General features: G+C 36.8%; 1 protein-coding gene across 2 annotated transcripts; it reads right to left on the minus strand.

The window, feature by feature from the left end:
• Positions 1–877: 877 nt before the first annotated feature.
• On the minus strand, positions 878–13,032 carry il12ba (interleukin 12Ba). Of its 2 annotated transcripts, none has more exons than XM_024283679.2 (8): positions 12,551–13,032; positions 4,259–4,382; positions 3,911–4,177; positions 3,711–3,816; positions 3,287–3,528; positions 3,025–3,194; positions 2,821–2,942; positions 878–2,569 (listed from the first exon to the last, which is right to left on the minus strand). In XM_024283679.2, exons 2-8 carry the CDS (start codon positions 4,344–4,346, stop codon positions 2,524–2,526), a joined length of 1,041 nt encoding a protein of 346 aa, XP_024139447.1. In that variant the 5' UTR covers positions 4,347–4,382; positions 12,551–13,032; the 3' UTR covers positions 878–2,523. The 2 variants fall into 2 exon arrangements, with proteins under 2 accessions (XP_024139447.1, XP_036069724.1); XM_036213831.1 differs by lacking the exon at positions 12,551–13,032 and adding an exon at positions 4,672–4,730.
• Between the last annotated feature and the right edge of the window lie 204 nt (positions 13,033–13,236).

Consider the following 13,236-nt stretch of genomic DNA (forward strand, 5'->3'; position numbering starts at 1 on the left):
TGCTTTTTTCTCCATAAAAAACAAATTTTTATTTTGTAATAATTCAAGTTTCAGCAAATACTTTGAAGTTTCCACTGTCAGAAGTAAGCTGGCAAAAAGCCCTTTTTTATTTGTAGGGAGATTTTATTGCAATGGTGGAAATTGGAAATTTCTGGAAAAAAGGTTAAGAAGTTATAGATAATAGGTGAGTTTTAAAGTGAACATTATTGCACTTTAAACTTATCCCAAATCTTCTCTGTTTAGAAAAAAAAAACAATATTTTACCAAAGCTAGCCTTAAGTTTGGATTTGGTTTCTTAAAAAAAATATTTTATTTTACTTCTTTATTGCAGTTTATACTCGGATTTATCATTTTTTTTAAATAAATGCAGCAACAAATTCAAAATGCAGCTAAATATAAACAGATATTCTGATGTTTCTTTGTTTATCCCACATTTAGATTATAAACTTGATTATTTTATCATGAGACTTTTTTTTGCTTTTAGTAAATCCAAGCACAAAAGCCATAAAATAAAGGAATACATGTATTTTTATTGGATTATTAATAAAGACGAGACCCTGATTTTTGTTAAAAAACACTTCCATTAAATCAAAAATTTAATTAACTTAAACATTATGTTTGATAAAAACTATTGAAGCTAGGCAGGCTAGGTTGTTAAAAGTATATAACTTTAGTTTTTCCAGTAGTATTAAAGAAATAAACACCAAAGATGAAGAAGTGGGTCGTCTAACCTCATTGGTCTGCTGGCCTTGGAAAGGGTGACATCATCAAACCTCTTCTGCTTTTCATGACTGAGAAGTGAGGATTCCTCTCACCACAACCTCCTGACAAACCTCACACTCACGAGCGCCCGGACAGGTGATCCACATTGTGTTTCTGTGATGCATTCTTGTTTGGGCTTTTCGCTCATGTGACATGGAAAGTTGGTCATGAAAGCTGGTGGGTACAGCCGTCAGTTGCAGTTGTGCTGGAATTTCGGGTCGATCAGATCTTCCTCATTATGTTTAAGAGAAAATTAAACTCCTTAGGGTAAAAACTTCCATAATTGTAGTTTAAGGCCCTTTTCAAAGTTATGAAAAATCATATCAGCGTTTGTTTAATAATTTATATTATTAGCAGTTAAGACTAGATTAACATGTTTTAGGTATAGATTTTGCACAAGTTAAGTCCCTTCAAATGTGACAAGAATCTATTTGTTAACCAAACTTTATGTCAATAAAGTTGTTTTTTTCTTGCTGCCACACACACACACACACACACAAACCTGCAAAAACTTACTCCTAATTTTACTTTTCTTTCGCTCGGTGTGAAGCAAACATTATTAGAAAATAAAATTTCAATCTATTTATAAAGCACTTTTATACCTTATAGGGAATAAAAAGTGCAAAACAAAGACCTGCACGTACTCTACTGACCCTCGTCGATGTCTGCGCCCCATTATGATGTGTATGAATGCCTGTGTATTTATTTATTTATTATGATACTATAGTGACATGCTGATGATGGATACATAGTCCCACAGATAATGACAACAACAATATATTGATATTAATTATAAGCAAATCTTAATGTTGTTTTATCTGCTTTACATCAATAATTAAAATAAATTCACTAAATAAAGTTGAGTATAATCATATTGATTTTAGAAAAAACTTTGACCTTGGTGAATCAATTTGCACTTTTCCTTAAAAAAAAAGAAAAAAAAATCATTGTGAACCTTAATCCTGATTATTAAATGATATTTGTGCTACAAAACAGGTCAAAAAATTTAAATCTAAATATTATGAAACTTAGTAGTGACTAATGCAGACAATTGTAAAACATGACTACACAGGTAAAGTCCCATGTGTTTTTGACAGTGTTGTCCAGATAAGAATTTACAGGGAGGACTGATTAAAGAGTCATTGAAAGCGTCTGACTCCAGGGTCAGAGCTTCCTCTCGCCGGAGTGTTTGAGGAACTACGTCTGGGGTTGGTTTTCACTTTATATATGCTGGGGATTATGCAGTGTGTTCTGTTACGTAACTAACCATGTGGGCTTTATCATATGTCACATGGTTCATTGTATGTATCTATATTTCCCTTCTTAATTGGAGAAATGAAATAGATGAGTAAAAAATTCATTGAAATCTACAGATGTTGTTGCTGAATGCTAAAGATGTCACACCTGCCACGATGGAAAACCAAATATAGGTCGGCGATTACAGACAGGTCTGTGGGTTTTAGGGCTATTAGATTAAAAAAAATGTTACCTGCTGTCAAACATAAAATGGTTTTATAAATTGGGAAAAAGTAAAATATAATTAAATCAGGAATTTAGGTAATATTTGATCTTCTGAGTGATTTCAAATTATATCTGATAAATGAATAATGTTTGACTAAAAATGCAATCATAAAAATAGATTAGACAGCAAAGACTGTTCAGGCAGAAAACACATTTATTTATTCATAAGTTATACAAGCATGATCATATTAGAGAAAATACATAAATTCAAGATGATGTGTTGATCGCTGCAATCTTCTGTCATGCATCTTTTTTCTTCACTTTGTTCATCCTGATTTTCTTCAATCTGAAACACAAAAGACTGCATGACAATTTGTTTCATTTATTGCTTCTGTATGTTATCTGCCACAGAGTTTCAGCAGAAACTGTAAAATAAACATAAACAAACAAAGAAAAAAGCGTCTAGGATGGATACAGGCAGGTACAGAAAGCAAAAGTAGCACATCAGCAAACCACAGCAGTCTGGCAGAAAGTCACAGCTGCTGTAGAGGTGTGTGGCACGCAACACGCGACAGGCTGAAAGCGGGTTTTACTAACGTCATGTGGCTCCAATCGCTCCACTGTGAGTTGCAGAAAGCATCTTTTGCTCGGACGCACACTGTCTTTGTCCTGTGCTTCACTTTAAACTGACAGCTGTCGGTGGACTGGACTGTCAGGTGCTGGGAAAGTGAACATCATTAAAGTTATCTAACACTTTAAAACAGGTTTTGTCTTGACAGGATGTTTTAAAATTCTTCTTACCTTTGGTTTTACACCAGCGCACGAGTTGTCACACTTTCTGCATCGGCCCTTGAGTTGTGCAATCTGGAAGGTGAGGGGGAAGTAGGAATGGGGCCTGCTCCAGGAGCTGGGGTAAGTCCACTCAATCACTGTTGTGTTGACTCTGCCAATTCTCACCTTGTCGGGTTTCACTGTTGTGGGCGACAGAAAGGCATACAGTGAGAGGAAGACACAGGATGGGGAAGTCAGCTGGTGGTTGAAGTATTCCCGGCGGCCGTCTCACCTATTTCTGACATGAAAAAGAATTTCGAGTAGCTCTCCAGCAGGAAGTGCTCCGTCCTCACAAAGACGGTGACGTGGATTGGGTGGTGCTCTTCGGCATAGGAGCAGTGCTGCTCGTCCAAGCAAGAGATCCCTCGTCCGTCGTCGTCCACCGAGCAAATGACTTTACCATAACCTGATGAGCAAATCCAGTGCTGGTCCACAGCATCCTGAGAACACTGGGTGCTATTGGTGCCAGAAAAGCTGCAGGAAGGGAGTCAGTTTGATCAGAAGATAGAAAGAGTCCAGAAAGCTATGACAGCTCTCAAAATGGAAATAGGATCATTACATTTTATGATATTCCTCTTTTTTTTAAATCCATGTTTGTTCAGCTAAGTCATTAAAAGAGAATGGCTGAGGTGCACGTCAGCAGCATGTGGATTTACCGTTCAACGATGACGAATGCCACTTTGCCCACGCGACTGCTGTGCCACGTCCAAGAGCAGCGGAACTCCCCACTGTAACTCTGAGCAGAGCAATTTAAGTAGTCCTCTGCGAAGAAAATACACAAATCACAAAATAAATACTCTAAAAATTGTTATTTTTATGTTAAAATTGCATAACTTTTTTGTCTTCAAGTTTGTACCTTTTTCCCCTTTCACAAGAATCCGTCTGCTGTCGGGGTCCTCCTGATAAATCAGGAGCTCAGTATAATTGAGGAGCGAGCCATCTTCACTGTGGCAGGTGTAGTTGCCCCCTCCCAAACTCTCCACCAACTGCACCATGTACAGATTTCCCGTCTGTGTCTCCAGGGCTCCATTCTTTTTCCAGGAGATACTTTGACTCTGATTGTGTTCCTCCAGACAGCTCAGGGGCTGCTGGCCCAAAGTCCCGTCCACCTCCACGACCAAAACTGGTAGGAAACGGGGGTTAAAAAGCGGGTCAGGGAAACTACTGAAGCTTGGAGTAGAGAATCTTGAAATATTAGACCTACTGTTGGGCAGCAGGGCCCATTGCTTCTTTGGGTTTTGACAGCTGATGAGTAGAAATGCAGAGAAGAGGCACAAAACCAGCAGCTTCATCGGCACGACAAAGATGGTTGAAGAGGAGGAGAAACTCTGAGAGGGAGCAAAAAAAGGAATAATTCAGACAGAAAGAAAAATATGCACATTTTTTTAAATATACGAAGCACCACAAAATATTCTGTGTGCATAAAAAAATGTCGAGTAGGAACAAAAATTTAATTTACAAAATAAAAATGGATAAAACAATAAGTATTTAAATAGTAAAACTCTGGAATGTTCAGGTGTCTAACAAACTCTTAAAACAACGTTTCTTAATAAATAATAACAAAAATTTGAGGTCTCAGTTGCCATTTTTAATTAAATGTTAAGCAGGTGATCTTACCTCAGTACAGACTCCCAGATTAATATAACTCCAGCTTCATGCTGAGCTTTATAAGCTTCTGGGACAAACATCTATTTACCAAGAGTAGAAAAAGTCCAGAGGAACTTCTCTTTCCAGGTTTTTTTTTTTTTGAAGAGAAAAAAGCCATCCATTACTCACTTCCACTTATTTGTGTTTCTAAAGTCTTTGTGTCTCACCGCCTGTGAAATAGTCATCAGTTATTCCACACACTTATTTCAAGTTCTTGGTTTTCTTTCAGAAAGCTAAATTGTGTCAAGACCTTTTGCTTTGTGAACACACTGACCACATGACTCAAAATATTAGCTGTGACGTGCTGGTCCAGCTGTTCATGCAACACCATGTGAAAGTGTTGCGGCTTTTTGAATTTCCGTAGTTATACCTGGGTTTTTTTTTCTCCATCATGACAACAGAAAGTCCGTACTACTTTATTGTCGTGGACTCTGTACCTCTTTTAAAGCCACACATTTCACCTAATGTGCATAACAGTTATGAAAGTGAGACATCAAGATGTAAATCTCTTTACGACAGAAAGCTACACCAACAGGGTTTGTTATAAACTAAACAAAGGGCTTGTTGATGAGCTTGCAAATCCCCACATTCATTTCAGGCTTTTTACTCATAGATAGAATTGTCACCATTTGTTTTCCCCAAGAAAAAAAAGTTAGTCTATTATCTTCATCAAAGGTATTGAGTGAAAACGTTCTGGTTTGAAGACATTTAGTCTCTCCTCTTAGGGGCTTCTTTTGTTCTGTCCGACTGGTATTGAGCTAGAGATATACTGTATATCCTCCTCACTGGAGTTTCAGTCCTTTCGTGGTCAGCAATGTCCCCACACGACCGAGTCCCTGAGTTTCATCACCTGTCTTGGGTTTCACTTCTGATAACAATGCCTTTCTGTCACGCTGAGCATGCTTTTGGCTGTAACTTCAAAACAGGATTGTAAATGGATGAAAGATTTTGTCCGAGTCCATCACCTCTATTCAGAAAGGGATTTTTTATTTATCTATTTATTTTTACTTTTAAAAAGATGGCTTCCTTGACTCTCAAACCAGCGATGCTGCCAGGGGAGGCTCTGGATCTCACTGTCCTCAAAAGAATGTCCTGGCTGGTGGCTGACTCTGGTCCACTGGAACTGGGTCTCCTGTATTGGCTCATGCATTTGTGCAGTGGCTTCTAAGTTTCACCAATGTACAAGACATTACATTCTTGAGTACACTTAACAGCAAACACCACGTTGCTTAGTTTGTGTCTCGGTGTTTTGCCCCTTTCGGATAGACCAGTGTTTGCTTCAAGGTGTTCCCTGGTTTGAAGTTGAGCAGGATGTTGTGGCAGACCCTTGTCAGTTTCTCTGATAACCCAGCCACATAAACACTCAACAAAAATATAAACTTAACACTTGTGTTTTTGCTCCCATTTTTCATGAGATGGACTTAAAGATTAAAAATTAATTCCAGATACACAATATTACCATTCTTCTCAAACATTGTGCACAAATCTGTCTAAATGCGTGATAGTGAGCACTTCTGCTTTGCTGAGATAATCCATCCCACCTCACAGGTGTGCCACACCAAGATGCTGATCTGACATCATGATTAGTGCACAGGTGTGCCTTAGACTGCCCACAATAAAAAGCCATCTTGAAATGTGCAGTTGTGTCTCACAGCAAAATGCCACAGATGTCACAAGCATTGAAGGGGTGTGCAATTGGCATGCTGACAGCAGGAATGTCAACCAGCTGTGTTGCTCTTGCTGATGTCAATGTTGTGGATAGAGTAGCCCATGGTGGTGGTGAGGTTATGGTTATTGTATCTGTCATGGATGAAGAACGCAGGTGCATTTTATTGATGTCATTTTGAATTCACAGAGATACTGTGATGAGATCCTGAGGCCCATTGTTGTGCCATACATCCATGAATGTCACCTCATGTTTCAGCAAGATGGTACACGGCTCCATGTTGCAAGGATCTGTACACAATTCTTGGAAGCAGAAAATGTCCCAGTTCTTGCATGCCCAGCATACTCACCGGACACGTCACCCATTGAGCATGTTTGGGATTTGCTTGACCGGTGTATACGACAGCGTGTACCAGTTCCCAAACTCGAGCAACTTCGCACAGCCATTGAAGAGGAGTGGACCAACATCCCACAGGCCACAATTGACAATCTGATAAACTCTATGTGAAGAAGATGTGTTGCACGGCATGAGGCAAATGGTGGTTACACCAGATACTGACTGGTTCTGAATCCCCAGACCCCCAAATAAAGCAAAAAAAAAAAAAAATAAAAAATAAACTGGATATTTCAGGGTGGCTTTTTATTGTGGGCAGTCTAAGGCACACCTGTGCACTAATCATGATGTCAGATCAGCATCTTGATGTGGCACACCTGTGAGGTGGGATGGATTATCTCAGCAAAGCAGAAGTGCTCACTATCCCACATTTAGACAGATTTGTGAACCATGTTTAAGATAAATGGTAATATTGTGGATCTGGAATGAATTTTACATCTTTAAGTCCATCTCATGAGAAATGGGAGCAAAAACACAAGTGTTGCGTTTATATTTTGTTGAGTTTTCTTGTTTGTGACCGGTGGTGGTTCGCTTACATGCTTACATTTAGTTAAGGCCCATTTGCGGTATCCTCAAACCTCCAGATTGTTCTGGATGTATAATTTCTCCTTTGTGGCCCATTTTTTAGTAGAGGGCACTTGCTTTGCCCTGTGATTCAGAGTTCTGATGACAGCCAATTTGTTTTGAAGTGGGTGATGAGAGTCAAAATGTAGATTTCTATGTGTGTTGGATTCCAGTATACTTTCATCTTTAGGCATTTTATCATGACCTGGATGACTGAGAACCTACACTGACATATATTGAGAAATAGAATGTGAAGAAGACATCATGACATTTTCTCAAACCTTCTCTGATTCATCCAGAGGTTCTGGGAAACTAGACGGGTCTGGACGTGACTATTTTAGCATGGGGACCTTTGGAGTACTGCAGGATTTTAATCCATGATGATCTTTGTGTTGTCATCCCCATCTTCCTTTTTCTCGCTGACCTTCACAGCTTTGGCCGTGTCAGCCTGGAGTGACTTATTTCCCCTTTCTCTTTTTTGTTTTTCTTACAGCTGAACATTTTCGCTCATCTGCAAGACATAAGTCTCCTTTAAAAACTTATAATTTGCTTTTTGTTTCCATTTAATTAAACACAATTTGTGTTTACGCTTTTTAAAGCAGCTAATCAACAATTTAAATGATACTGAAAAGATTTATAAGATTACTAAATCTGATTTCCAGTTAGTGTTCTGTCCAAAGTGTGCGAAGACATATGGGAATGTCAAATAAAAAACTGTGACAAACATCTGACAGCTGAAAACATTTGCTCTTCAAGAGTATTCAAGCTGGTGTCAGGACCAGTGTTTAAAAAAGAAAAGGATTTAAGCCACGTCAGTGATTCTTCGGTTTGCTCAGCCTCCTATTGTGCTCTACACGCTCACCACTATAGAGGTTTGACATGGAACGTAGCAGTACTTGTTAGTGATCATGTGGAATTCTTTCAAAAAAACCTCAAAGAAACCAATTCAATGTGAATCAAACAGCAACATGCTAATCTGGTTCATGAGAATCTATACTAAAAGAAAAACCATACAGGTTTGCCCGGAAAAAACATGATGGAAAGCACATCAGGTTAAAAATATAATGAAAATGTTACAGGTATTAATTACTTGCACTCCTGTAAAGAGGAAACTACGCTCAGAAAAACAAAATTCTTACTAACTGTTTAGAATTTTTCAGTGTTAAGACAATAGCTAAAATGAGAAATGACAGTAATATACAACTGTTTGACAAAAATGAAGCCATATGAATAGAATAAGCTCACAACGTTGTATCAAGTTACACAAATGACAGCAATGTCCAGAAATTGACAAAGTGCAGAATCTACTATGCCGCCATAACATCACAAGAGACCAAATTTAAAAGTTATCTGAGGTCATAAAATAAATAAAAGTAACCTATATTTATATTTGAAGAAAACCAATATCTGTTTGTTTAACTTATGTTAAATGGTAACATTATTTGGACCCTGTTACTTATTTATTTCTTTAATCATTTCCTACTTTCAAGCAAACATATTGGAGTGCAGAAATTTACATTTTTTGGAATATTACTTTGGAAATATTTCACAAATATATAATATAAAGATTATCATAAAAAAATACAAATGGTTTTAGATTATAGAAGTTTATCTTTTTTACTAAATGTAATAAAAAATAGACATTATATTACATACATTGAGCTTCTTTAATGTTAAAATAATAATAATTATAAACATATATTAGATTGCACCTAAAACTTACGAACTAACAAGAGGTTCAACATTCCTGATTGAAGCAAACGATAAAAATGAAGACCAATATGACCATATCTAAAGCAAATCATTGATGATCAGTCATGATTTTTATTAACACTGTAGTTGAAACTTTTTTTTTTCTTTTTTTTAATGAGACTAGTGAAACAATACTTCATTGATACTTAGGGAAACTACTAGTCTATTGCTCCACACACTCATCAAATCACAAACACAATACATTAAAGCACACATTAAAAAATAAATAAGAAGTGTTAAAATTTAGTGATAAACCTTTTAAAATAAGAGTGTTACATGGGTTCTTCTTTAAGAACGTAATTTAAATTAAATAAGTTAAAATAAGTCTCACATGTCGTTTTTCCGGCTCTCATCAGGAGGCTACTGAGCATAAAGAGCAGCACCACCAGACTGACTAACAGTGACGTTACTCGTCTGCAGGGGGAGATATTTTACATATGTTAAATTTTGCAAATAAAAAAGGTCAGAGTGAACATTTCTTTTAACAAATAACTACATTTTTTTAACAGGATAATTACTCTCTTCATTGTATGTGAGATTTTGTTAGAGTTGATCTGTGCTATATTCATTTATTTGTAGCGCTCATGTACCAACACTAGATGGACCCAGAACATAATGCATTTTTACACTCATATCAATCTTGGGATTTTAGCCATAAAGTGTTTCAGCAATACTTAGACACTCCCTTTTTCATGTAAATGGTTTGAACAGCCAGGTATGAGCATCAATAACTTTAGGACTATTCAAATCATTTTGATTCTTGTTAACAGCCGAGATTGGAGCATAATTGAGGGCGCCTGCAGTTGTTGGTCAAGTGTCATAACTCTGCAGCTGTTGGGAATTACAAGGCTGGGCAAGGAGGCTGAGTCCGGGTTTTGATTCGTAACTGTGCACTGGAATGTCTTCCAGATGCCCTAAAACTGTAACAGCTGGAATGAAGTCACCAAAAATGATCTCAGTTGCAAGAGAGGAAAGTTGGGGGGAAACAAAGAAAAAGGGAAGACGGTGCTGATGATGTAATGTTTGTGTGCATGTGTAGGACAGACAGATGGGGCAAGCATGGGGAACAGAGTGGCAGGAAGGCTGTGTCACATGTGTAAAAGAGGTGGGGCTTTTAATACTGGTTGCAGTTTTTTTTTATGCTTTTATATTTTATCAGATGTGCTTTCCAGTGAAGTCAGAATAAGCTTTCTTGAAGCCGAGTTTTGTAAAAGAAATATATTTTCTCTGAAAATGATATATGACAGTACATCTTGTGGTATCAAAAGATAATTTAGCGTATGGAAATAATATCACTTACTGTCTTGTAGTTCCTGGTTTTACACACTCGTCTAAATAAAGAGTCTCAGGGTGGATTTATGCTGTATATGCTGAATAAGTCATCGTGTTATGAAAAATTACAAACATTTGGGGCTCAGGAGTCAAACCACATTGGAGTGCCATATATAAGCTTGTGTAGATTTACATAACACCTCTTGATGTATTGTTTTTAATTCAGATTTACAGTCATTTGTCACAGTTCCAAGACTTACAAGCAGAACACGTTGCTCTTGCTAGTTTGCAGAATAGTTGGTATAGTTCTCAGAATTTCCAAACCTGAAATAGGAGGAAGAGCCTTCAGCTACCGGGGTTCTCTGCTCTGATAACCACTTCCGTTCAGGAGGGCAACACCATCTGTCCTCTTTGAGCTCTGCTTCAAACTTGAGACTACAAATGTGATTTTAGATCAAGTTGGCTTGGGTGACCCCTGCAGCGTCTTTAGTTGTGGTTCCTTCTTTTCTTTAGACCCTTTACTCTGTCTGCCGTCTTTCTCATCCCTGAATGTTGTTGCAGTGGCTAACTTGGCTGTGTTTTGTCTTGGGGCAGATGTTTTTGTGTGTAGAATGGTTTTCTCCTTAAAGAGAAAGCAATTATATAAAAAAGAAAAATCAAAGTAGGGCAGACTGTTTCTGGCTTCCATAATGATTTGAAATTAAATTGATTATATATTGGAAAAAAAATCAAGAGCAGTTTTAGTTTTCCTTGGTTTGATTTGTCACCTTGGATAATTTTTGTGTAGAATCTTAAGACTGTGGTTATGCATTAACAAGCTAATACATTAGAGACACTCCATTTTGTTACTTAATAAATAATCTGCATTTATTCTGAAAAGAACTATGTAAATAAATTTTAAAAAAACAACAACAAAAGGAGTGGGATTTTCTAAAGTCTTTTAATCTTTGCATTCAATTAATCTAATATGACATGCGTGTTTCCTAACTGCATAACTCCATGTTTATTTTCAAATATAATTACACTGTCAAGAATATGGCATCTTTTAATCTTCATTTAGTTTTCCTTATTTTTTCAATCAGTGTATTACTGAATATCTGAAATGGGTTTCTGAAATTTATCTGTTTTTTGTATTATTCCATAATTTTAATGCTTAAAATAAACCAATGAATCAAATGAAAAATAAAAAAAAAACTGACTAATCACATACATATGAAGAAAAATGTAAGTTTCATCCTTTTTTTTTCTTACTTTAACATGTGTTTTGCAACTATAAAATTCAAAGACTCAACATTTTTTTAACTGCGTTTATAAGTTACCCTTATAGATGTGTCTTTACAGAAAAACTTATTAAACACATTTTCATTCTCACTAAGATGTTGGAGCTTCAGTTTTACAGAACAATACTTGGATTGTCAATATTAAAGGAAATCCAAGTGTTGGATTCCTACTATAGTTTAGATCCATCTGGATAGTTTCAGATCATTGAAGCAGACTTAAAAATGTTTCAGAGTTTTAAAGTCTTAAAAGCATTGACTTTCTGAATTTGGAAACATTTAAAAAAAAACAGTTTTGAATTTTTAGATCTGAGCCTTGAAAATTGTGGTGCTTCAAACTTCTGTTTCACAAAATTAGATTTTTCAACCACGATTATTTTGATCAAATGATGTAATAAACATTTAATTATGCACTAATTCAATGAATGCCCACCGCCGTTTTGAAGAAAGGCGTTTAAGCACCATGGGACAGACCACAAACAAGCTGCAGTTTAGATCATAAAAATGGGAACAAATTAATAAAATGGGATATAGACTGGTCCCAATTTTGAACATGCATGGCCTTAAAAATTCTTAAGTTTAACTTGAAACTTGTAGGAACCCTGAGGCTTATTTTGAATAAAAAAAATGCACATATACATTTCAAAATCCTGTATATCGACTTCTCAGGTAATTTAAAATCGGAAACATCAGTTTCTACATCAATACTTGAACCAGTGACCGAGTTTATTTGCAGGCCCCAGAAAGCTCACGTCCCAAGACATTACCAATGTAAACACACGTTTCTAATGACCTTATCCGGAAGAAGGCCGTATTCAGGATAAGATTTGAGGTATACTGATTATATTCAGAATTTTCCGGCATGTAAACACCTTATTTACAGTAACAGCACACATGGGAGGGGGTGCAGGAGTTTGTATCTTACCTTCTGATGTTTTCATGACTATCCATTAACCAAGTGAAACTCAAAACCAAATTCTCTTTTTCATTCCTTCAATTTTGATCCGGACAGCACGATAATGAGTCCCATGGCTCATCCGAAATCCTTTTTTTTTTGTGAGCGGTTGTTAGTAAATTGCGATGCAGATTATCTAAAATTGTGATGCCACACAACACGAACAGGATGGTGGTCATTTCCCCAGCCGAGATTTGATTTGTTACTGGAAAAGAAGAAGAATTGCTCCATGACGTCACCCACCACTGATGGTGTATTATTCAGAATACGCTCATAAACAGGAATATTCTTGTTGCTGCCACACATGTAAACATGTTATTCAAAAGATCCCTTTATCCACAGTATGATCTTTATTGAGATTATGGTGTGCACGTAAACATAGCCATTGTCTGTTGCATAACCATGATGTTTTTTTTGCAAACAGTATGATTTATGCGTGGAAAAAAAAATCTGTGTGCACATAACAGAAGTTGAAGATCAAAGAAAGAAAAGATTGAATGAATGGATGAATAAGCCCCTACCTGATTATCATCTCCATAGAATGACGCTTCCTGTCACCTTTTTTTTATTGGTGCAGCTGTGCACATTATAAAAGGCAACATGTGTCGATGGAGCAGCTTTCTCTTCTCTAAAAGGTGACGCACAAAGACTTTAAC

Source organism: Oryzias melastigma, linkage group LG10 (assembly GCF_002922805.2).
Source record: "Oryzias melastigma strain HK-1 linkage group LG10, ASM292280v2, whole genome shotgun sequence".
Taxonomy (NCBI): Eukaryota; Metazoa; Chordata; class Actinopteri; order Beloniformes; family Adrianichthyidae; genus Oryzias; species Oryzias melastigma.